The 24,537-nt window shown below is 49.6% G+C and overlaps 1 protein-coding gene across 1 annotated transcript in view; it reads right to left on the reverse strand.

The window, feature by feature from the left end:
- The window catches only part of VAPB (VAMP associated protein B and C), a 73,739-nt gene that overhangs the window by 29,853 nt on the left and 19,349 nt on the right, over positions 1–24,537 (reverse strand). The window contains exon 2 of the mRNA XM_075528380.1: positions 14,183–14,335. Coding sequence (XP_075384495.1) covers positions 14,183–14,335 — 153 coding nt within the window. The remainder of the gene's footprint in view (positions 1–14,182; positions 14,336–24,537) is intronic.

The following is a 24,537-nucleotide window of genomic DNA, read 5'->3' on the forward strand; positions in this document are numbered from 1 at the left end:
CAAACAGGGCTGTAGATTACATAGCCCCTCGACTGCTACCAACTGTGCTGTACATCACATTGCCCCCTCACTGCTACAAACAGCGCTGTAGATCACATAGCCCCCCCACAGTGCTATAAACAGGGCTGTAGATCACATAGCGCCCTCACTGCTACAAACAGGGCTGTAGATTACATAGCCCCTCCATTGCTACAAACAGTGCTGTAGATCACATAGCCCCCTCACGGTTACAAAGAGGGCTGTAGATCACATAGCCCCCCTCACTGCTACAGACATTGCTGTAGATCACATAGCCTCCTCCCTCACTGTTACAAACAGTGCTGTAGATCACATACCCCCTCACTACTACAGACAGTGCTATAGATCACATAGCCCCTCAGTACTACAAAGAGTGCTGTAGAGCACAAAGCCCACATCACTGCTACAGACAGTCCTGTAGATCACATAGCCCCCTCACTGCTACAAACAGTGCTGTAGCCACATAGCCCCCTGATTGCTACAAACAGTGCTGTGGATCACAGAAAGCCCACACTGCTACAAACAGTGCTGTGGTTCACATAGCCCCCACAGGGTTACAAACAGGGCTGTAGATCACATAGCCGCCTCACTGCTACAAACAGTGCTGTGGATCACATAGCGCCCTCACTGCTACAAACAGGGATGTAGATTACATAGCCCCTCCACTGTGACAAACAGTGCTGTAGATCACATAGCCCCCTCACTGCTACAAACAGTACTCTAGATCACATAGCCCACATCACTGCTACAAACAGTGCTGTAGATCACATAGCCCCCTCTCTGCTACAAACAGTGCTCTAGATCACATAGCCCCCTCATTGTTACAAACAGTGCTATAGATCACATAGCCCCCTCACGGTTACAGACAGGGCTCTAGATCACATAGCCCCCTAATGCTACAAACACTGCTGTAGATCACATAGCCCCCTCACTGCTACAAACAGTGCTGTGGATGACATAGCCCCCTCACTGCTAAACAGTGCTGTAGAGCACATAGCCCCCTCACTGCTACAAACAGTGCTGTAGATCACACAGCCAACTCACTGCTACAAACAGTCCTGTAGATCACATAGCCCCTTCACTGCTACAAACAGTGCTGTAGATCACATAGCCCCCTCACTGCTACAAACAGGGCTGTAGATTACATAGCCCCCTCACTGCTACAAACAGTGCTGTAGATCACATAGCCCCCCCCTCATTGCTACAAACAGTGCTGTGGATCACATAGCGCCCTCACTGCTACAAACAGGGCTGTAGATTACATAGCCCCTCCATTGCTACAAACAGTGCTGTAGATCACATAGCCCCCTCACGGTTACAAAGAGGGCTGTAGATCACATAGCTCCCCTCACTGCTACAAACATTGCTGTAGCCACATAGCCCCCTGATTGCTACAAACAGTGCTGTGGTTCACATAGCCCCCTTAGGGTTACAAACAGGGCTGTAGAACACATAGCCCCCCTCAGTGCTACAGACAGTGCTGTAGATCACATAGCCCCCTCCCTCACTCTTACAAACAGTGCTGTAGATCACATAGCCCTCTCATGCTACAAACAGGGCTGTAGATCATATAGCCCCCTCCCTCACTGTTACATACAGTGCTGTAGATCACATAACCCCCTCACAGCTACAAACAGTGCTGTAGAGCACATAGCGCCCTCCCTCACTGCTACAAACAGTGCTATAGATTACATAGCCCCCTCACTGCTACAAACAGGGCTGTAGATCACATAGCCCCCTCACTGCTACAAACACTGCTATAGAGCACATAGCCCACATCACTGCTACAGACAATGCTGTAGATCACATAGCCCCCTCACGGTTACAAACAGGGCTGTAGATCACATAAACCCCCTCACTGCTACAGACAGTGCTCTAGATCACATAGCCTTCATCACTGCTACAAACAGTGCTGTAGATCACATAGCCCCCTCAATGCTACAAACAGGGCTGTATATCACATAGCCCCTCGCTAACTGTTACAAACAGTGCTGTAGATCACATAGCCCCGTCCCTCTAAGTTACACACAGTGCTGTAGAGCACATAGCCCACATCACTGGTACAAACAGTCCTGTAGATCGCATAGCCTCTCCACTGCTACAAACAGTGCTGTAAATCACATAGCCCCCTCACGGTTACAAAAAGGGCTGTAGAACACATAGCCCAATTACTGCTACAAACAGTACTGTAGATCACATAGCCCCCTCATGCTACAAACAGGGCTGTAGATCACATAGCCCCATCACTGCTACAAAGAGGGCTGTAGCTCACATAGCCCCCTCCCTAACTGTCACAAACAGTGCTGTAGATCACATAGCCCCCTCCCTCTTAGTTACACACAGTGCTGTAGAGCACATAGCCCACATCTCTGGTACAAACAGTCCTGTAGATCGCATAGCCCCCTCACTGCTATAGACAGTGCTGTGGATCATATAGCGCCCTCACTGCTACAAACAGGGCTGTAGATTACATAGCCCCTCCACTGCTACAAACAGTGCTGTAGATCACATAACCCCCTCACGGTTACAAACAGGGCTGTAGGACACATAGCCCACCTCACTGCTACAGACAGTGCTGTATCACATAGCTCCCTCCCTCACTGTTACTAACAGTGCTGTAGATCACATAGCCCCCTCACTGCTACAAACAGTGCTGTGGATCACATAGCCCACATCACTGCTACAAACTGTCCGTAGATCACATAGCCCCCTCACTGCTACAAAGAGTGCTGTGGATCACATAGCCCACATCACTGCTACAAACAGTCCTGTAGATCACATAGCCCCCTCACTGCTACAAACAGTGCTGTAGAGCACATAGCCCACATCACGGCTACAAACAGTCCAGTAGATCACATAGCCCCCTCACTGCTACAAACAGTGCTGTGGATCACATAGCGCCCTCACTGAGACAAACAGGGATGTAGATTACATAACCCCTCCACTGCGACAAACAGTGCTGTAGAACACATAGCCCCCGCACTGCTACAAAGAGTGCTCTAGATCACATAGCCCCCTCACTGCTACAAACAGGGCTGTAGATAACATAGCCCCCTCACTGCTACAAACAGGGCTGTAGATCACTGAACCCCTCACTGCTACAAACAGTGCTGTAGAGTACATAGCCCACATCACTGCTACAAACAGTCCTGTAGATCACATAGCACCCTCACTGCTACAAACAGTGCTGTAGATCACATAGCCCCTTCACGGTTAAAAACAGGGCTGTAAATCACATAGCCCCCCTCACTGCTACAGACAGTGCTGTAGATCACATAGCCCCCTCAGTGCTACAAACACTGCTGTAGAGCACATAGCCCCCTCCCTCTTTGCTACAAACAGCGCTGTGGATCACATAGCCCCCTCACTGCTAAAAACAGTACTGTAGATGACATAGCCCCCTGATTGCTACAAACAGTCCAGTAGATCACATAGCCCCCTCACTGCTACTGTCAGTGCTGTAGATCACAGAGCCTCATCACTGCTAAAAACAGGGCTGTAGATTACATAGCCCCTCCACTACTACAAACAGTGCTGTAGATCACATAGTCCCCCTCACTGCTACAAACAGTGCTGTAGATCACAGAGCCCCCTCCCTCACTGTTACAAACAGTGCTGTAGATCACATAGACCCCTCCCTCTAATTTACACACAGTGCTGTAGAGCACATAGCCCACATCACTGGTACAAACAGTCCTGTAGATCACATAGCCCACTCACTGCTACTAACAGTGCTGTGGATCACTTCGCCCCTCCAAGGCTAAAAACAGTGCTGTAGATCACATAGTCTTCCCACTGCTACAAACAATGTTGCAAATCGCATAGCCCCCTCACTGACACAAACAGTGTTGTGGATCACATAGCCCCCTCATGCTACAGACAGGGCTGTAGATCACATAGCACCCTCACTGCTACAAACAGTGCTGTAGAGCACATAGCCCACATCACTGCTACTACCAATCCTGTAGATCACATAGCCCCCTCACTGCTACAAGCAGGGCTTTAGATAACATAGCCCTCCTCACTGCTTCAGACAGTGCTGTGGATCACATAGCGCCCTCGCTGCTACAAACAGGGCTGTAGATTACATAGCCCCTCCACAGCTACAAACAGTGCTGTAGATCACATAGCCTCCCTCACTGCTACAGACAGTGCTGTAGATCACATAGCCCCTTCCCTCACTGCTACACACAGTCCTGTAGATCACATAGCCCCTCACTGCTACAAACAGGGCTGTAGATCACATAGCCCCCTCCCTAACTGTTACAAACAGTGCTGTAGATCACATAGGCCCCTCCCTCTAAGTAACACACAGTGCTGTAGAGCACATAGCCCACATCACTGCTACAAACAGTCTTGTAGATCACATAGCCGCTCTCTGTTACAAACAGGGCTGTAGATCACATACCCCCTCACTGCTACAAACAGTGCTGTAGAGCACATAGCCCATATAACTGCTACAAACAGTCCTGCAGATCACATAGCTCCCTCACTGATACAAACAGTGCTGTGGATCACATAGCGCCCTCACTGCTACAAACAGTACTGTAGATAACATAGCCCCCTCACTGCCACAAACAGTGCTCTAGATCACATAGCCCCGTCCCTGCTACAAACAGTACTGTAGATCACATAGCGCCCTCCCTCACTGCTACAAACAATGCTGTGGATCACATAGCACCTTCACTGCTACACACAGTGCTGTACAGCACATAGCCCCCTCCCTCACTGCTACAAACAATCCTGTAGATCACATAGCGCACATCACTGCTACAAACAGGGCTGTAGATCCCATACCCCCTCCCTAACTGTTACAAACAGTGCTGTAGATCACATAGGCCCCTCCCTCTAAGTAACACACAGTGCTGTAGAGCACATAGCCCACATCACTGCTACAAAGTCTTGTAGATCACATAGCCCCTCACTGCTACAGACAGTGCTGTGGATCACATACTCCTCACTGCTACAAACAGTGCTGTAGAGCACATAGCCCACATCACTGCTACAAACAGTCCTGTAGATCACATAGCTCCCTCACTGATACAAACAGTACTGTGGATCACATAGCGCCCTCACTGCTACAAACAGGGCTGTAGATCCCATAGCCCCCTCCCTAACTGTTACAAACAGTGCTGTAGATCACATAGGCCCCTCCCTCTAAGTAACACACAGTGCTGTAGAGCACATAGCCCACAACACTGCTACAAACAGTCCTGTAGATCACATAGCCCCTTCACTGCTACAAACAGTGCTGTAGATCACATAGCCCCCTCACTGCTACAAACAGGGCTGTAGATTACATAGCCCCCTCACTGCTACAAACAGTGCTGTAGATCACATAGCCCCCCCCTCATTGCTACAAACAGTGCTGTGGATCACATAGCGCCCTCACTGCTACAAACAGGGCTGTAGATTACATAGCCCCTCCATTGCTACAAACAGTGCTGTAGATCACATAGCCCCCTCACGGTTACAAAGAGGGCTGTAGATCACATAGCTCCCCTCACTGCTACAAACATTGCTGTAGCCACATAGCCCCCTGATTGCTACAAACAGTGCTGTGGTTCACATAGCCCCCTTAGGGTTACAAACAGGGCTGTAGAACACATAGCCCCCCTCAGTGCTACAGACAGTGCTGTAGATCACATAGCCCCCTCCCTCACTCTTACAAACAGTGCTGTAGATCACATAGCCCTCTCATGCTACAAACAGGGCTGTAGATCATATAGCCCCCTCCCTCACTGTTACATACAGTGCTGTAGATCACATAACCCCCTCACAGCTACAAACAGTGCTGTAGAGCACATAGCGCCCTCCCTCACTGCTACAAACAGTGCTATAGATTACATAGCCCCCTCACTGCTACAAACAGGGCTGTAGATCACATAGCCCCCTCACTGCTACAAACACTGCTATAGAGCACATAGCCCACATCACTGCTACAGACAATGCTGTAGATCACATAGCCCCCTCACGGTTACAAACAGGGCTGTAGATCACATAAACCCCCTCACTGCTACAGACAGTGCTCTAGATCACATAGCCTTCATCACTGCTACAAACAGTGCTGTAGATCACATAGCCCCCTCAATGCTACAAACAGGGCTGTATATCACATAGCCCCTCGCTAACTGTTACAAACAGTGCTGTAGATCACATAGCCCCGTCCCTCTAAGTTACACACAGTGCTGTAGAGCACATAGCCCACATCACTGGTACAAACAGTCCTGTAGATCGCATAGCCTCTCCACTGCTACAAACAGTGCTGTAAATCACATAGCCCCCTCACGGTTACAAAAAGGGCTGTAGAACACATAGCCCAATTACTGCTACAAACAGTACTGTAGATCACATAGCCCCCTCATGCTACAAACAGGGCTGTAGATCACATAGCCCCATCACTGCTACAAAGAGGGCTGTAGCTCACATAGCCCCCTCCCTAACTGTCACAAACAGTGCTGTAGATCACATAGCCCCCTCCCTCTTAGTTACACACAGTGCTGTAGAGCACATAGCCCACATCTCTGGTACAAACAGTCCTGTAGATCGCATAGCCCCCTCACTGCTATAGACAGTGCTGTGGATCATATAGCGCCCTCACTGCTACAAACAGGGCTGTAGATTACATAGCCCCTCCACTGCTACAAACAGTGCTGTAGATCACATAACCCCCTCACGGTTACAAACAGGGCTGTAGGACACATAGCCCACCTCACTGCTACAGACAGTGCTGTATCACATAGCTCCCTCCCTCACTGTTACTAACAGTGCTGTAGATCACATAGCCCCCTCACTGCTACAAACAGTGCTGTGGATCACATAGCCCACATCACTGCTACAAACTGTCCGTAGATCACATAGCCCCCTCACTGCTACAAAGAGTGCTGTGGATCACATAGCCCACATCACTGCTACAAACAGTCCTGTAGATCACATAGCCCCCTCACTGCTACAAACAGTGCTGTAGAGCACATAGCCCACATCACGGCTACAAACAGTCCAGTAGATCACATAGCCCCCTCACTGCTACAAACAGTGCTGTGGATCACATAGCGCCCTCACTGAGACAAACAGGGATGTAGATTACATAACCCCTCCACTGCGACAAACAGTGCTGTAGAACACATAGCCCCCGCACTGCTACAAAGAGTGCTCTAGATCACATAGCCCCCTCACTGCTACAAACAGGGCTGTAGATAACATAGCCCCCTCACTGCTACAAACAGGGCTGTAGATCACTGAACCCCTCACTGCTACAAACAGTGCTGTAGAGTACATAGCCCACATCACTGCTACAAACAGTCCTGTAGATCACATAGCACCCTCACTGCTACAAACAGTGCTGTAGATCACATAGCCCCTTCACGGTTAAAAACAGGGCTGTAAATCACATAGCCCCCCTCACTGCTACAGACAGTGCTGTAGATCACATAGCCCCCTCAGTGCTACAAACACTGCTGTAGAGCACATAGCCCCCTCCCTCTTTGCTACAAACAGCGCTGTGGATCACATAGCCCCCTCACTGCTAAAAACAGTACTGTAGATGACATAGCCCCCTGATTGCTACAAACAGTCCAGTAGATCACATAGCCCCCTCACTGCTACAGTCAGTGCTGTAGATCACAGAGCCTCATCACTGCTAAAAACAGGGCTGTAGATTACATAGCCCCTCCACTACTACAAACAGTGCTGTAGATCACATAGTCCCCCTCACTGCTACAAACAGTGCTGTAGATCACAGAGCCCCCTCCCTCACTGTTACAAACAGTGCTGTAGATCACATAGACCCCTCCCTCTAATTTACACACAGTGCTGTAGAGCACATAGCCCACATCACTGGTACAAACAGTCCTGTAGATCACATAGCCCACTCACTGCTACTAACAGTGCTGTGGATCACTTCGCCCCTCCAAGGCTAAAAACAGTGCTGTAGATCACATAGTCTTCCCACTGCTACAAACAATGTTGCAAATCGCATAGCCCCCTCACTGACACAAACAGTGTTGTGGATCACATAGCCCCCTCATGCTACAGACAGGGCTGTAGATCACATAGCACCCTCACTGCTACAAACAGTGCTGTAGAGCACATAGCCCACATCACTGCTACTACCAATCCTGTAGATCACATAGCCCCCTCACTGCTACAAGCAGGGCTTTAGATAACATAGCCCTCCTCACTGCTTCAGACAGTGCTGTGGATCACATAGCGCCCTCGCTGCTACAAACAGGGCTGTAGATTACATAGCCCCTCCACAGCTACAAACAGTGCTGTAGATCACATAGCCTCCCTCACTGCTACAGACAGTGCTGTAGATCACATAGCCCCTTCCCTCACTGCTACACACAGTCCTGTAGATCACATAGCCCCTCACTGCTACAAACAGGGCTGTAGATCACATAGCCCCCTCCCTAACTGTTACAAACAGTGCTGTAGATCACATAGGCCCCTCCCTCTAAGTAACACACAGTGCTGTAGAGCACATAGCCCACATCACTGCTACAAACAGTCTTGTAGATCACATAGCCGCTCTCTGTTACAAACAGGGCTGTAGATCACATACCCCCTCACTGCTACAAACAGTGCTGTAGAGCACATAGCCCATATAACTGCTACAAACAGTCCTGCAGATCACATAGCTCCCTCACTGATACAAACAGTGCTGTGGATCACATAGCGCCCTCACTGCTACAAACAGTACTGTAGATAACATAGCCCCCTCACTGCCACAAACAGTGCTCTAGATCACATAGCCCCGTCCCTGCTACAAACAGTACTGTAGATCACATAGCGCCCTCCCTCACTGCTACAAACAATGCTGTGGATCACATAGCCCCTTCACTGCTACACACAGTGCTGTACAGCACATAGCCCCCTCCCTCACTGCTACAAACAATCCTGTAGATCACATAGCGCACATCACTGCTACAAACAGGGCTGTAGATCCCATACCCCCTCCCTAACTGTTACAAACAGTGCTGTAGATCACATAGGCCCCTCCCTCTAAGTAACACACAGTGCTGTAGAGCACATAGCCCACATCACTGCTACAAAGTCTTGTAGATCACATAGCCCCTCACTGCTACAGACAGTGCTGTGGATCACATACTCCTCACTGCTACAAACAGTGCTGTAGAGCACATAGCCCACATCACTGCTACAAACAGTCCTGTAGATCACATAGCTCCCTCACTGATACAAACAGTACTGTGGATCACATAGCGCCCTCACTGCTACAAACAGGGCTGTAGATCCCATAGCCCCCTCCCTAACTGTTACAAACAGTGCTGTAGATCACATAGGCCCCTCCCTCTAAGTAACACACAGTGCTGTAGAGCACATAGCCCACAACACTGCTACAAACAGTCCTGTAGATCACATAGCCCCTTCACTGCTACAAACAGTGCTGTAGATCACATAGCCCCCTCACTGCTACAAACAGGGCTGTAGATTACATAGCCCCCTCACTGCTACAAACAGTCCTGTAGATCACATAGCCCCCTCACTGCTACAAACAGTGCTGTGGATCACATAGCGCCCTCACTGCTAAAAACAGGGCTGTAGATTACATAGCCCCTCCACCGCTACAAACAGTGCTGTAGATCACATAGCCTCCCTCAATGCTACAGACAGTGCTGTAGATTACATAGCCCTCTCACTGCTACAAACAGTGCTGTAGAGCACATAGCGCCCTCCCTACCTATTACAAACAGTGCTGTAGATCACATAGCCCCCTCCCTCTAAGTTACACACAGTGCTGTAGAGCACATAGCCCACATCACTGCTACAAACAGTCTTGTAGATCACATAGCCCCCTCCCTGCTACAAACAGTGTTGTGGATCACATAGCGCCCTCACTGCTACAAACAGGGCTGTAGATTACATAGCCCCTCCACTGCTACAAAAATTTCTGTAGATCACATAGCCCCCTCACGGTTACAAACAGGGCTGTAGATCACATAACCCACTCACTGCTACAAACAGTGCTGTAGATCACATAGCCCCCTCCCTCACTGTTACAAACAGTGCTGTAGATCACATAGCCCCCTCACTGCTACAAACAGTGCTGTAGAGCACATAGTGCCTTCCCTCTTTGCTACAAACAGTGCTTTGGATCACATAGCCCCCTCACTGCTACAAACAGTACTGTAGATGACATAGCCCACTCACTGCTAAAAACAGTGCTGTAGATCACATAGCCCCCTCACTGCTACAAACAGTGCTGTAGAGCACTAAGCCCACATCACCGCTACAAACAGTCCTGTAGATCACATAGCCCCTTACTGCTACAAACTCTGCTGTAGAGCACATAGCCCACATCACTGCTACAAACAGTCCTGTAGATCACATATTCCCTTCACTGCTACAAACAGTGCTGTAGATCACATAGCCCCCTAACTGCTACAAACAGTGCTCTAGATCACATAGCCCCCTCACTGCTACAAACAGGGCTGTAGATTACATAGCCCCCTCACTGCTATAAACAGTCCTGTAGATCACATAGCCCCCTCACTGCTACAAACAGTGCTGTGGATCACATAGCGCCCTCACTGCTAAAAACAGGGCTGTAGATTACATAGCCCCCTCACTGTTATAAACAGTCCTGTAGATCACATAGCCCCCTCACTGCTACAAACAGTGCTGTGGATCACATAGCGCCCTCACTGCTAAAAACAGGGCTGTAGATCACATAGCCCCCTCACTGCTACAGAGTGCTGTAGATCACATAGCTCCCTCCCTCACTATTACAAACAGTGCTGTAGATCACATTGCCCCCCTCATTGCTACAAACGGGTCTGTGGATCACATAGCCCCCTTACTGCTACCAACAGTGCTGTAGAACACATTGCCCCCCTCATTGCTACAAACAGGGCTGTGGATCACATAGCCCCCTCAGTGTTACAAACAGTGCTGTGGATCACATAGCCCCCTTACTGCTACCAACAGTGCTGTAGAACACATAGCCCCCTCACTGCTACAAACAGTGCAGTAGATCACATAGCGCACATCACTGCTACAAACAGTCCTGTATCACATAGCCCCCTCACTGCTACAAACAATGCTGTGGATCACTTTGCCCCTCCAATGCTAAAAACAGCGCTGTAGATCACATACTCCCCTCACTGCTACAAAGAGTGCTGTAGATCGCATAGACCCCTCACTGCAACAAACAGTGCTGTAGATCACATAGCCCCTCAGTGCTACAAACAGGGATGTAGATCACATAGCCCCCTCAGCGCTACAAACAGGGATGTAGATCACATACCCCCCCTCACTGCAACAAACAGTGCTGTAGATCACATAGACCCCTCATTGCTACAAACAGTGCTGTAGATCACATAGCCCCCCCTCACTGCTACAAACGGTGCTGTAGATCACATAGCCCCCCCCTCACTGCTACAATCGGTGCTGTAGTGTACTTAGCTCTTTGCCCTCACATTTACTTTCTTCGGGGACAAAGTGCAACCCTGTGTCCTCCAACATCCACGTACGTCATTCACAGGTTTCTCAGTTAAACATGTGTATCAAACGCCAGGAGGCCCAAACCCCATCACATTCCGGGCCAATGAACATAAACGCCGAGTTCTTGCATCCACCCCACTCCCCATCGCATCACCTCGCCTATTGTCACTCAGGAAGGGCTACTGGTGGAGTGAGATCTTTTAAAGCGTAGAGTCAGGATTCCAGACCCCAGCCCCAGTGACAGACCAAAGCAGCCCTTTGGGAATGACCAGGCATTCTCATCTTTGGGTATAAAATGGCAATGACGCTCAAGTCCAGCCATAACTTCACCACCTCGATGAGAATAATTTTTTTTAAGAATAAGGACCTGGACTTCATATCGTCCCTGATAAGAGGCTGACGTGCGAGGGGAGTGCGCCCCGTGCTGGCATGGAAGGAAGGTGCTTGGGCATGCCCACAGTGACGCAAAGCCAGCAGGCTCCAACAGGCCAGTCCCCGGGCAGGCAGCCCCACCGTCACCTAGCACGCCAACTCATTTTTCAAGAGTAGGATGTGCTGAGGCCTGCAGGTTTCTTAACGGCGGGCATCAGCAGGCTAGCGAGCCCTGTCGGTGGGCTGTCACATCGCTGAGTGTGGCAGGCAGGATTAGTCCAGCAGTACTGTGGGCCTATTCAGCGGTCATCTTTTTACATAGTTGAAAGTTTACTAAAGGCCTTTCGATAACATAAACACATTTTGTAAAAAATGGAAAGACACAGAGACATGGGAAGAAGAAAAAACCTAGTTCTTCTTAGGAATCCTGGTGGCGCAGTGGGTTAGACACCAGGCCAGCGGTTCAACCACCAGCTGCTCTTGGGATAAAAACGAGGCTGTCTGTTCCCATCGAGTTAGTTACAACCTCAGAAGCCCACAAGGGGAGTTCGACTCTGTCCTAACGCCTCAATGTCAATTAGTTTGTTTTGATTTACTTAAAATTACAAAATTTTATAAAGTCACAGAAAGTAAGGAGGGATTTTATTTCTATCAAGGTATCTGATCGCCACCTTCACTAGCTGGTTTCTGGGGCAGCCATGAAACAAGCCAGGCCCCAGGGCCCTGCAGCGTGGCATTCTCCTGTCCACTTCAGCAAGGGGACACATGATGCCAGGAAGGAGGGACCTGCACAAAGCGACAGACACACAGACACATGGCATTTTCTGAGAGATGAACTCTATTTCACCCTCTCCTATAACTGAGACCGTCTCCTAAGAGTGTCCATGCAGTTTGGTGGCACTGGATCAGGAGTCAAGTGCACTGATTTCTAAGCCCACCATTCGGGTGCTTCCCATCCATCTACAGAAGGCAAGCCACAACCATAAAGCCTTGGGTTCCTCCATGTAGTCACCCCATGCCACACCCCCAGTCTGGCTACTTCTTTCTGGAGGGGGCATGTCCACGCCCAAGAGCCTGAGGCCCGCTCCCTCGCCCTCTGTAACTGTGCGCTGTTTGGGAAGCGCATGGGAATGCTCGGGTGTACACAGCCTTGCTCAAACCTGATAAAGGGAGGAAGACCTCACATGTGTGCATGTGTGCATGTGGGTCACACGGAAGGCCCCATCTTTGTGGCCTTTCTGGCTCCAGAGCACCATGTCCTGTGGCTCAAGGGGCTTTGGGCCCAAGTGGGCAAGCCTCAGCTTGCTGACCCCACCCCAGCCACCAGCTGCCTTCCTGAAAGGGGGAGCCATGCCGGACTCCCGGAGAGCGAGAGCTGGTGTGAGCACCATCCACAATGAGAGCGGGCAGAAGGGACCAGATAATGAAACACCTTCTATCTCTCCAAAGAGGTGAATCATTTTCTTTTCAGGTGTCAAATGAATAGCCAAATGTATCACAATAAAAATCTATCATGGAAAAAAAAAAAACAGAAAGGCACTTGATCCCGATCAAAGGCCGCTTCTAATGACGCACAGTATCTCATGGCCCTGAATGACCTGGCCAAGGCAGATAAAGACCACCAGTACCCCGAGCGCTGTCCGACACGCAGAAACCCCCCTTGCTTCCAGAAGTCCTAATGAGCTCCCAGTTCAGGATGTTTCTATAGCACATTTGCACCCCAGCCCAGCACTTCCAGCCCCTAAATTCTGAGATCCAATTCTCAATCTGGCCCTCAACCAGCATCTTTCCAAAAGTTGAACTTTGGAAAACATATGCACTCTCAAACAAGGGAGAGAAAAAAAAAAAAAACCACCCATCAGACACTCACAAAACTTTAAACCCTGGAATCGAGCCCAATTTCCCCAGCCCAAGGTTCCCCCAGTGTCTCCCAATCAGCACAGGGAGTCACCAGGCATTGGAAGTGACAGGAGCTTAATGTCAGAAATCATTTGGCTGAGATAAGAAAATAACTCCATTTAGCTTTCTCCCACAAAGTAAAATTAAGTTTGTTTAGCCCTTTTTTATGTATTGCCAAAGGGCAGATTTGATTTCAAGGGAGTGAAAACCCAACTCTTTCTGCAGCCAAGCTTTCCTTGCGCTCGAGTTGTGGAGGCCCAGGAGCGGTTGCATACAGCCGCGGCCTCACAGCAGGGTGGGGGCCACAAGCGTCCACGTGGGTGGAGAACTGGGGCCGGCCCATGCCTAGCTTCTGACGTGGCTGCCTTGCAAATGCAAGCTATAGGAACCCCTTCCAAGCCCGCCCCTCGGCCTCTGGTTCAGGACTCACCGGACACGTTAATGGACGCCCCCGCATCAATGACCCCGCTGTTGGGCCTCACGCAATACCTGCGCGGTGCCGTGGTCTTCACCTTGAAGCACACGTTCCGTTCTGTCGGGTTGCCCAGCTTAAGGTTGGTGGTGACGACATCAGTGAAGGGACCTGCGGGATGAGACAGAAATGAGTGGGAACCTCAGGGAGCCATGGAGGGTCTGGTCTGGGCAGGGGCACCAGGAGAGAGCAGTCCCCTTGCCCTTGCCTCACCATCAGGCAGCCGGCGAGCCTTCCGATACCTAGGGTCCTTCTGCAGCCACCACAGCCAGGCTGAGGAGAAAATGGAGGCTCCGAGAAGAGCAGTTACTTGCCCCTACCATCACTGCTAGTAGTGGTAGGTAGGATCTGAACCCACAGAGCCAAAGCCAGCATTTAATTTTGCTAAACACTGACTTCTATGATCACAAAATGAAATCTCAAAGGGTGAAAAGGTTTCAACTTGGGGGCCAGGAGTATCACCTATGAAAAACAATGTTGGGTGGTGAAGTCTCTAATCCCACACAACCCCCTTGCCCCCCAAAGTCAAGACAATGCTCACGGGGCAGCCCCCACACACCTCTTCCGGCCTTGCTCCCAAGCCCCATGGAGACAGAGGAAGGCTCGGGACCCTTCAAGTAATAAAATCTTATTATTTACTTCACTTTGTCCTTGATTAGATTTTCATTAGTAAGAATCACAAAGGCTTCTTAATACAAATTAAACAGTAAGAGTAATATAAAGGTCGGTAGTCTTGCCCTGGTTCTCTGAGGTCACTATGACAACCCCAGCAGGGCTGAGGTTTCCGGGTCGAGTGTCACCCTGACGGGCCAGAATTAGCAGTGGTTTGGCCAGTAGGTGAATGATGCAAGCACACACGTGATCCAGTGGGATCAGCCAATCATCTGTAATGAGCGTTTCCTCAGAGGCATAGCCTGCATCCAAAATACAAGGGTCTTTCTAAAAGTGTGAGGGAAAATACCATTGTCTTCTGATTCCATTTTTCCACAAACTTTTTGAAGCCCCCTCTATATATGTACTTTGTTGATTTTGCTTCTCTGGTGAACCCAGACCAAGACCAGGAACGCTGGAACGCTGTCGTGGCCACCATTCAGCGGTGCAGCCGCAGAAGCGGTACGGCAAGCACACTTACAAGGACATGGGAGTGGTACAGCCAAAACTCTCCTGGGATTTGGCTTCCTGGTTTAGAATTTCAGTTATGGCTCTGTGGGACATCCCAATGGCCTGTCCTATTAACATACGCAGTGCTTCTGTTCTGTCTCCTAGTGCACTGTGCAGTACCTGGAAGCGTAAAAGCAACTGTCCAAACAAAACACAGCAACTGGACCTTTAGCCTCAAGAGCCAAGCCAGAAAGGGTCATGAACAGAAGAGTCAGACATGGATTGGGTGGCTGAGTGCTTCCATGAGACCAGAAGAACGGGGTGGTACCCAGCTACCATTACTGCACATTTCGATCAAAGATTCCATAGACAAATCCTGATGGAAAGGGGGAAAACACAACCTAGAATTTCAACCTCTCATGGCTTCCAGACTGTTGGATAAAAAAGCCCCTGAAACCATTGCCTTCAGATAATCTTTAAACCTTAAACCAAATACATCTCCTGAAGTCTTCTTAAAACCAAATAACATCGTGATCGGTTCCCCCCCTCTCCCCACACCTTCCCCTGCCCCTCCTGGTATCGCTACTCTAATGATTGGTCCTGAGGGGTTGGCTTTATCGGTCCTGGATTCCCTGTGTTTCCAGCTCTTATCTGTACCCCTGTACATGCTCTGGTCTAGTCAGATTTCAAAGGTAGAATTAGGATCATGATAGTACGGGAGAGGAAGCATTGAAGAACTAGGGGAAAGTTGTATGTTTCATTATTGCTACACTGTACCCTGACTGTCTCGTCTCTTCTTTGTGACCCTTCTGTAAGGGGATGTCCAGTCGTCTACAGATGGGCTTCGGGTCTCCACTCCCCCTTATTCACACTATGATATTTCTGTTCTGGGTCTTTGATGACTGATACCTGATCCCTTCGACACCTCATGATCACACAGGCTGGTGTGCTTCTCCCATGTGGGCCTTGTTGCTTCTGAGCTAGGTGGCCACTTGTTTACCTTCAAGTCTTTAAGACTCCAGACTCTATCTCTTTTGATAGCTGGGCACCATCAGCTTTCTTCAGCACATTTACTATGCACCCGCTTTGTCTTCAGCGATCGTGTTGGGAAGGTGAGCGTCATGGAATGCCAGGTCAGTAGAAGAAAGTGCTTGAGCTGTGGCCCAATGTCCGTCTTACTACCTTAATACTGAACATCTAAATATATGTCCATCCCTGGGGGACGGACAACAGAAAAGTGGGTGAAGGGAGACATCAGTCAGTTTAAGACATGACAAAATAGTAATAATTTATAAATTACCAAGGGTTTGTGAGGAAGGGGCGTAGGGGAGGGAGGGAAAAAAATGAGAAACTGATGCCAAGGGTTCAAGTAAAAAGAAAATGTTTTGAAAATGAGGATGGCAACAAATGTGCTTGACACAATGGATGATGTATGCATGAATTGTGCTAAGAGTTGTAGGAGCCCCCAGTAAAATGATTTTTTTAAAGACAAAAGTTTAGCTAAATTAGCATAAAATGTCTGCCTTGAGCATTGTGCTCTTTCAAAGGACCATGGACATGGGATCAGAGTGAGTGCAGATTAGAGAGGAGCCTTGGAGGGCTATGCTCACAAGGGGGTGAGAATGGGTGCATCTCCTGAGGTCATTCATGTCACTGTACTGTACACGTGGGAGCTGCTAAATCAGTCTGTGCTTTACCATGTAGATGCTCAGCAACAGCAAAAGACATCTCTACAAAATGGGAGAGAATGCCCTACACACACACACACACACACACACATATGGTGGAGGGGCAGTGGGGTCATCGTATTCCAGGCTCAGAAACTGAGTCTACTTCAGCTGCCCACCTCGGACCCTAATCACTGGTTTAGTGAAGAGCCCAGAGGAAGGTTGGTGAGAAGGTGGATTAGAAACTCACCACGTCCTTTGGGAGCCCTTCCCCAGCACCCACAGATGCATCAGTGCTGGGCAAGTCCCAGCCTTCTGCCTCCTTGTGTGCGAGGAAGAACACACGAGAGCAAGAGGTGTGTGCTTACAAAGGGGCGCTGAGCCTCCAGCCCCCAGTCTGTGCTCTGGGACCCACTGTACCTGTCTCCCCTGCATCCCATTACCGCAGTAAGTGATCCCCAGCACTGTCTCTGGGCAAATTAAAACCTCAGGCCGCTTCTCTCCTCTGGAAGTGCTCAGGGCATGAAAAATCAATGGGATACGGGCTTAACTTAAAAATAAATTAAAAATCAATAATAATGGAAAGGAAGAAGGAAAATAAAATGCGCCGCAGCCTGTTCTGTGACAAGGCTTGTTGCAAAGCCCCAAGTGTGTCCCGGCGTGACTGACATCACTTCAGAGGGGCAGCCTGAGAACCGCACACACATCCCACCTGCCTATGCTGGATTTAGCAGCTGGCTACGGGCTACACCTTTCTGTCAGACCCCAGGTGTCCAGCATCCTTTCACCACCTGAAAAGCTCATATAGGCAACTGTCAGGTCTTCTCAAGGTCCAATGCTGTATTTACCCGTGTTTTGGTGGGTTTTAGTGGTATAATGGGTAAGTGCTGGGCTGCTAACTGCAGTTCAAAATCACCAGCCGGGGGAAGGGAGAGGGGGAGAGGGGGAGAGGGGGAGAGGGGGAGAGGGGGAGAGGGGGAGAGGGGGAGGGGGAGGGGGAGGGGGAGGGAGAGGGAGAGGGAGAGGGAGAGGGAGAGGGAGAGGGAGAGGGAGAGGGAGAGGGAGAGGGAGAGGGAGAGGGAGAGGGAGAGGGAGAGGGAGAGGGAGAGGGAGAGGGAGAGGGAGAGGGAGAGGGAGAGGGAGAGGGAGAGGGAGAGGGAGAGGGAGAGAGAGAGAGAGAGAGAGAGAGAGAGAGGAGGCTTCTACTCCGGTAAAGAACTACAGTCTCAGAAACCCGCAGGCGCAGTTCGACCCTGTCCGGTGGGGTCTGCATTGAGTGAGAATCGAGTCAATGGCAGTATCTTTTTGAGAGGAAGTGAACCGGTACTGTTTTTGTTAGAGTCCTGCTTTAGAGCCCCTGGTGGTACAAAGGGTTAGTGTGCTTGGCTGCTGAAAGACAGTTAAGTTCAGGTGCACTTACAGGTGACTCAGGAGAAAGGCCTGGCAGCTGGTTTCTGAAAAATCAGCCACAGAGCACACCAGGGTCTTCTAGGGGGGAAGCTGCTTCCCCAGCAGAGAGAGAGTAAACCACTTCCCATCCCCGAAAAAAACCAATGTGCACTTGTTATTTTGATGTAAGGGAATGGTACATTTGGGTTCATTCCACCAGGTCAGACTGTTAATCAAGCTTTCTATTTAGAGGCTCTGAAAAGATTGCCTAGCAGTGCGAGACAAGAAAGGCCTGATCGGTGGCAGACAGGAGACTGGTTTTGCCACCACGACAATGCACCTGCTCACACAGCCATCTCTGCACCAGTTTTTGGCAAAAACAGCATGTTTCTCTTGCCCCATGCACCTTACTCACCTGACTTCACTCCACGCGACTCCTTTTTGTTTCACAAATGAAGAGGGACATGAAAGGACAGTGATTTGACAACGTAGAAGAGGTGAAGAGAAAATTGAGGGAGGTGCTGTATGCTGTAAGTCATCCAAACAGATGACTCTGAAAAATGTTTCCAAGAATGGAATCACAGATTTGACAAATGTGTTAAGTGTAATGGAGAGTACTTTGAAGATGATAGTGTTTTGTAAAAAAATCTGTGTTTTTAGATACCTTCGTGTATGTATGTGACAAATGTGGACTTAAGTCCATCCCCCCTCATCCCCCACGCCCATGGTCGCGGTATGGTGGTCACATTTTAGCAGACCTGACTGCACCTATGAGTTACAGGCTCTTATTCCATGGCAGTAATATCTTCAAGAGCCAAGTAACTGAAGAGAAGTCCCCACCTCTTCGCCTGCCCGTGGTCCCTGTGAAAGAGGCCTGCTCTAGGGGCTGCAGTAGCAGCCGGAGGCAGGGAAAGGTGGGGTCCTTGGTGTGCATCCCACTTACATGCCACTGAGGCACTGCAGCCTGCAAGTTCCAGCGTCTCCTGATTGAAAACCAAAGGCTTAGCCAGGGGCGGGGACCCTGTGGGCTCAGAGGAGTTCCAGAGTAAGGAGGGGAGCCAGAGAGTCCTGAGGATTGGGCGGCAGTGGGGACATAACCCTGCTCCGCTGGCTTAGGGCGGGCTCATGTCAGCAGAGGAAGTGACCAAGGAAAACAATAGCTCAAGACAGCTCGAATGTCCCGGGGTCAGAGAGGTCAACAGCACACACACCTCGGAGGGCCTGATGTCCCGACCCAAGAACTCCATGTCAACACAATTCCACCTCAAGTAGCCCACCATTCAGGAGGAGAAAAGGAGAGGGGACCCCGGGAACGAAAGGAGTTTCAAGGTTACTCAATGGCAGGCTGAATGCCTGTCAGACACGCTCAGCCCTCAGCACTTTCCAGCATCAGTATCGGAGGATCATGATCGTTGTCCGCGTAACTCGGCCTCGTGCGCACGGAGGACGCCCCCTTCAGATCAGAATACCCCTCACCCAACCCAGACCACATGAGTTTCTGGGTGGTCAGAAAGGAGAAGAGCTGGCCAGATGCCATCCTGATGATCCTGAAAACACTTCCTCATCGCCTCCTCACAGCGTCTCCGAGCCTTCCTGCCCGCTCCCCGACAAGGCAGAGAGGAAAGGGAGCGCCCAGGCCGAAGGACCTGTCAGTTTGCACACTGAGCTGTTTCTGGGCACACCACAAGAACAAATCCAGCTCAAGTGTAAACACAAAGATGTTCCTGGAAATTCCTCCCAGGGCAAGCTATTACTTAGCAATGTGAATGATTATTTCAACCTCCGATGTGGGTCACCAAAAATGAACACTTCAGTGAAGAAAAGACAAATACTATTTATAATAATGTTGTTAGTAGAGTTGAGGCCATAGGTTCCAACTGGTAGCGGGCTGTGTACAACAGAAGGGTGTGCTACTGACCCGTGCCACCCACCCGCAGTCGCCACGGGCGGGCTCACTGTGGCAACACGGGGCTGACCCACCTCATGGAGGGCCTCTCTCTTCTGCCACTTCAGCAAGCATGATGTCCTTCTCCATGGACTGGTCTCTCCTTGTAGCAGGTCCGAAATACTCGAGACAAAGTCTCACCATCCCACTTCTGACTGTACGTTTTCCAAGACGCACTTGTTCTTCTGAATTCCATGGACTTTCAACATTCTTCACCAGCTCCGTAACAGGAAGGCATCAGCTCTTCCTGTCTCCTTATGCCTTTCCAGCTGTCACACGCCTATGAGGTGACTGAAAACGCCAGGGCTTGGGGAGATGCACCCTAGTCTTCAAAGTGACGGCTTTGCTTCGACGCACTTCAAAGAGGTCTTCCTACAACGGGTTGCCCGATGCAACACATCGCTGGGTTTCGTGACTGCTGCTTCCACGGGCGTTCACTGTGGATCCGAGGGAAACGAAATTCCCAGTACCTTCAAGGCCGACTCCACTCTTCTGACGCTGCTCGCTGGGCTTGTTGTGAGGATTTTTGTTTTTTTATGCTGAGGGCTCATCCATACTGAAGACTGTAGTCTTTGTAACAAAATAAGCAGGCTACAGTAAAGATGCCCGATCCCTGACTCCCAGCACTGCCCTGGGTTTCCTAGAAGGGCTTACACAGGTTTAAATTGTTTAAAAACAAAACACACACATGCCTGCTAAGAGGTACTGGCAATCTATACAAATGAACAACCCAACCAAACTCAGCGCCATCAAGTCAATGCTGACTCACAGCAGCCTTACAGGACAGGGTAGAATTGCCCCTGTGTGTTCCTAAGACTACCACTCTTTATGAGAGTAGTAATTATTGCCTCCTCTGTCTCCCGAAGAGCTGGCTGGTGGTTTCCAACCACTGACCTTGCAGCTAGCAGCAAAGGCATACCCAGTACACCAGTAGGCCTCCAAAATGAACAACAGGGCTGGGGAAATAGCAAAAACCAAGACATTTTCAAAAGCAGGCCAACTTTCCTCTTCCCACCTTAGGCAATTAACATTAAGAATTTTATTGAAAATAAATTCTATTCAATTTGAGTAATTATAGGAGATAAACCATATTAGTGCTCCCTTCTCCCTGCGTAAATGAATTAGAATACACAAAAACCTCAATAAAAATGAGGGAGAGGCTTACGAACATCATGCAGATTTTTACTATTCACTTTCATTTCATAAAACTGCCATTTCCATTAAAACCCCATGTAAAAAATGGGATTTTCCTAAGCCAACATGCATATTTATCACTAATGAATTTAAGCATTGCTTACAAAGTACCAAGTCAATTTTGTAAATGAAATCTCTTTAGAAAGTTAGATTTTTTTTTTTTAAGAGCTTAAGCAAATGGCTGGATTCTGTAGGACCACAGCCACACAAGTCTCGTCATTTCTTTCTCATCTTTGTTCCCTTGGTCCGGAGGCCTGTGGAAAACTAGAAATGTGCGGCAGAAGGTCAAACAAGAAACCCGAGCCACACGAACCTGGGGAGAGGACGGGCCTCTTTTGACAGCTGTCTTGCTTTGCCCTGTATCAGGTACAAAGAGCCTGGGGGCATAGTGGGTTCCACAGCGGGCTGCTGACCACACGAGCAAAACAAACCCAAGGGGAGAGAAATGAGGCGGCTGCTTGCACCTGTCGAGGTTGACAGCCTTAGAGACCCCCAAGGGCAGCTCTACTCTGTCCTGTAGGCTCACTCTGAGTCAGAACCAATTCGGTGGCAGCGAGCATGGTATGGGGTTTTTTATCATGTAGAACGCCTTCGGTAGACCCTACCCACCCGCGATGCAAATTCCCACTTTCCTTATGTCCTTCTAGAATGAACACAAATGACAATAGATAACATCAGGATAAATGGAGAAAAGATTGAAGTTGTCAAGGATTTCACCTTACTTGGATCCACAACCAACGCTCAGGGTCGCAGCAGCCAGATGAAACAACATGCTGCATTGGACAAATCTGCTGCACAAGGCCTCTTTAAAGTGTTGAAAAGCACAGGGGCTGTTTTGAAGACAGTGTACCGTCAACATCCACCTGTGCATGAGAAAGCTGGACACTGACTAGGGACCACTGAAGAAGAATCGATGGTGCTGATGAAGACCACCGAAAGCACCGTGGCCTGCCAGAACAAACGAACCTGTGTTGGAAGACGTAGAGCCAGATGCTCCTTAGAGGTAAGGATGGCAAGACTCTGCCTCAGGGACTTTGAACCTGTCCAGGTACATGGGCGATCAGCCCGTGGAGCCAGACATCATTTAGTGGGAAAGAGGAAGGCCTCTGACAAGCCGGAGAGGAGCGGTACTGTCGCACTGGGCTCTGAGACAATGGCGAGGGTGTCAGTCGGAGCAGTGTCTCATTCTGTTGTACGTGGGTCGCTGGGAGTCGGCGTCTACTCGACGGCACCGAATAGCAGCAACGGGAGAAATGAGGGCCCTCTTCTCACAGGACAACTACCAACAGAGGTTTTGCTGATGCCTTTCCCACTTCCCCGGCTAGAGCCAACCTCCCCTTGAGGGGCTGGCCGGTCCCATTCCCCAGAACACACGCCTTGGGAACCCACACGCAAGGAGCAGCTCCCAAGACCGCTGTGTGCGTGCTGTCCACACACGGTGAAGACACTGATGTTTGTCGATGTTGCGTCCCTCATCATTCCTCTGGGGCAATTTTTATGCAGTGCCGTGCCCACTCTCCGCCCTCCAAAAAAGGAATGAAATGCAAGGACAGCGCAGTTAGATTCTGAAGAGATTGAGCTTTCAAATCAGCATGAATCCAAGTATAAGGGCCTCTGAGAAGTGGTTTTTTAAAAAAAATCTATTTTCCTGATTGAATTGTTAGCTTACACATTAAATCAATGCTTTCGAAACAAAAATAAAACTCGGCAACCAATGTGTTTTTAATGGCAGACATGGTATTCCAATATTTCAGCGGAAAGCTTAATTGAATAGCTCTTATTTTGAAATAACCTTACACACAGACGTCTAACTTTTCTGAAGAAGTCTTAGAATGCAAAGTGAGCTAAATGAGTAAAGGAGCCGGCCACCGCTGACAACAATCACAACTGCGCTGACGGCAGAGCCCCGCCATCCACAGCATGGGGGCCACCTGCCAGGAGGCCCACTGGCTCCTGCCCCAATGCCCACCAGTGGTGGGACAGCCAGGCTCGGCGCAACCAGAAGGCCCTGGGGGCCTGAGGGAACTTGGAAGGCTGGGCAGGCACCTGCAGTTCACATCGTGGGGTCCAGCTAACATCTACAACACATGCAGAACCCTACTCAGAGTGCCCACCATGGCCATCAAGTTGAGTTTCAGCTCAGGGTGACCTTACAAAAAAATGGCCCTGTGCTCCCTGACAAATATACACCTTTGTAGAGAGTCCCAAATCCAGGATCGAGTGCAGGAATCTAGTGTGGCAGCTCTCGAGCAAACACACACACACTATTCCAGTGCCCCCCCCCCAGGGGCACTAACTCTTCACAGAGACAGATAGCCACATCTTGCCCCCACCAACCTTTCCGTTACAGCCAAGAGCTAAAGCGCAGCCCCACCCGGGTTCTGCTCTACTTGGAACCTGTGCTAGTTCTTAGAACTGAGTGCTACACGGCGGGTGGTTCAGAAGAAGGAGCCGAGTCTGCACGGCAACAATCTGTGAGGCTACCCACGACCTGATGCTGGGTTGGTACAACAACAAAAGTCTTGGAAATGGTTCGGACTCAGTACTCTGGGAGCAAGGAAAAGAGGACCAGGGATGGGGAAAGGCCTTCAGATCTGCCTGAGCGTCCATTTGCTTGATTACAGAGAGTGTGACAAGTTATTCCTACTCAGCTATTCTGTCCTTCAGGAAGGAATCTGTTGGTGCTGTGGGTCAGGCGCTAGGCGGCTAACCACAAGATCGGTGGTTCAAACTCAACAGCTGCTCCTTGGGGTTTGGTCTTTAGGCAGGAATTATACTACCAGTGGTTTTTTAGTGTTTCAGTTATGTTCCACAGAGAGAAGTCTACCAATAGTCTATGTATGATTCAAACAATGATCTTTTGAGATACTTTTCTTCTTGCCCAGAATGCCTTGCATCTACAAAAATACTGGAATCCTAAATTCTGGAGTGTTTGAAACCACTATTGTTATCAATCACAGCTATTCTTACGTAGTCTATAGAACTCCAGGTGACCACCGCTCTCACAGGCCTAGAAG

Source organism: Tenrec ecaudatus, chromosome 12 (genome assembly GCF_050624435.1).
Source record: "Tenrec ecaudatus isolate mTenEca1 chromosome 12, mTenEca1.hap1, whole genome shotgun sequence".
In the NCBI taxonomy this organism is placed as follows: Eukaryota; Metazoa; Chordata; class Mammalia; order Afrosoricida; family Tenrecidae; genus Tenrec; species Tenrec ecaudatus.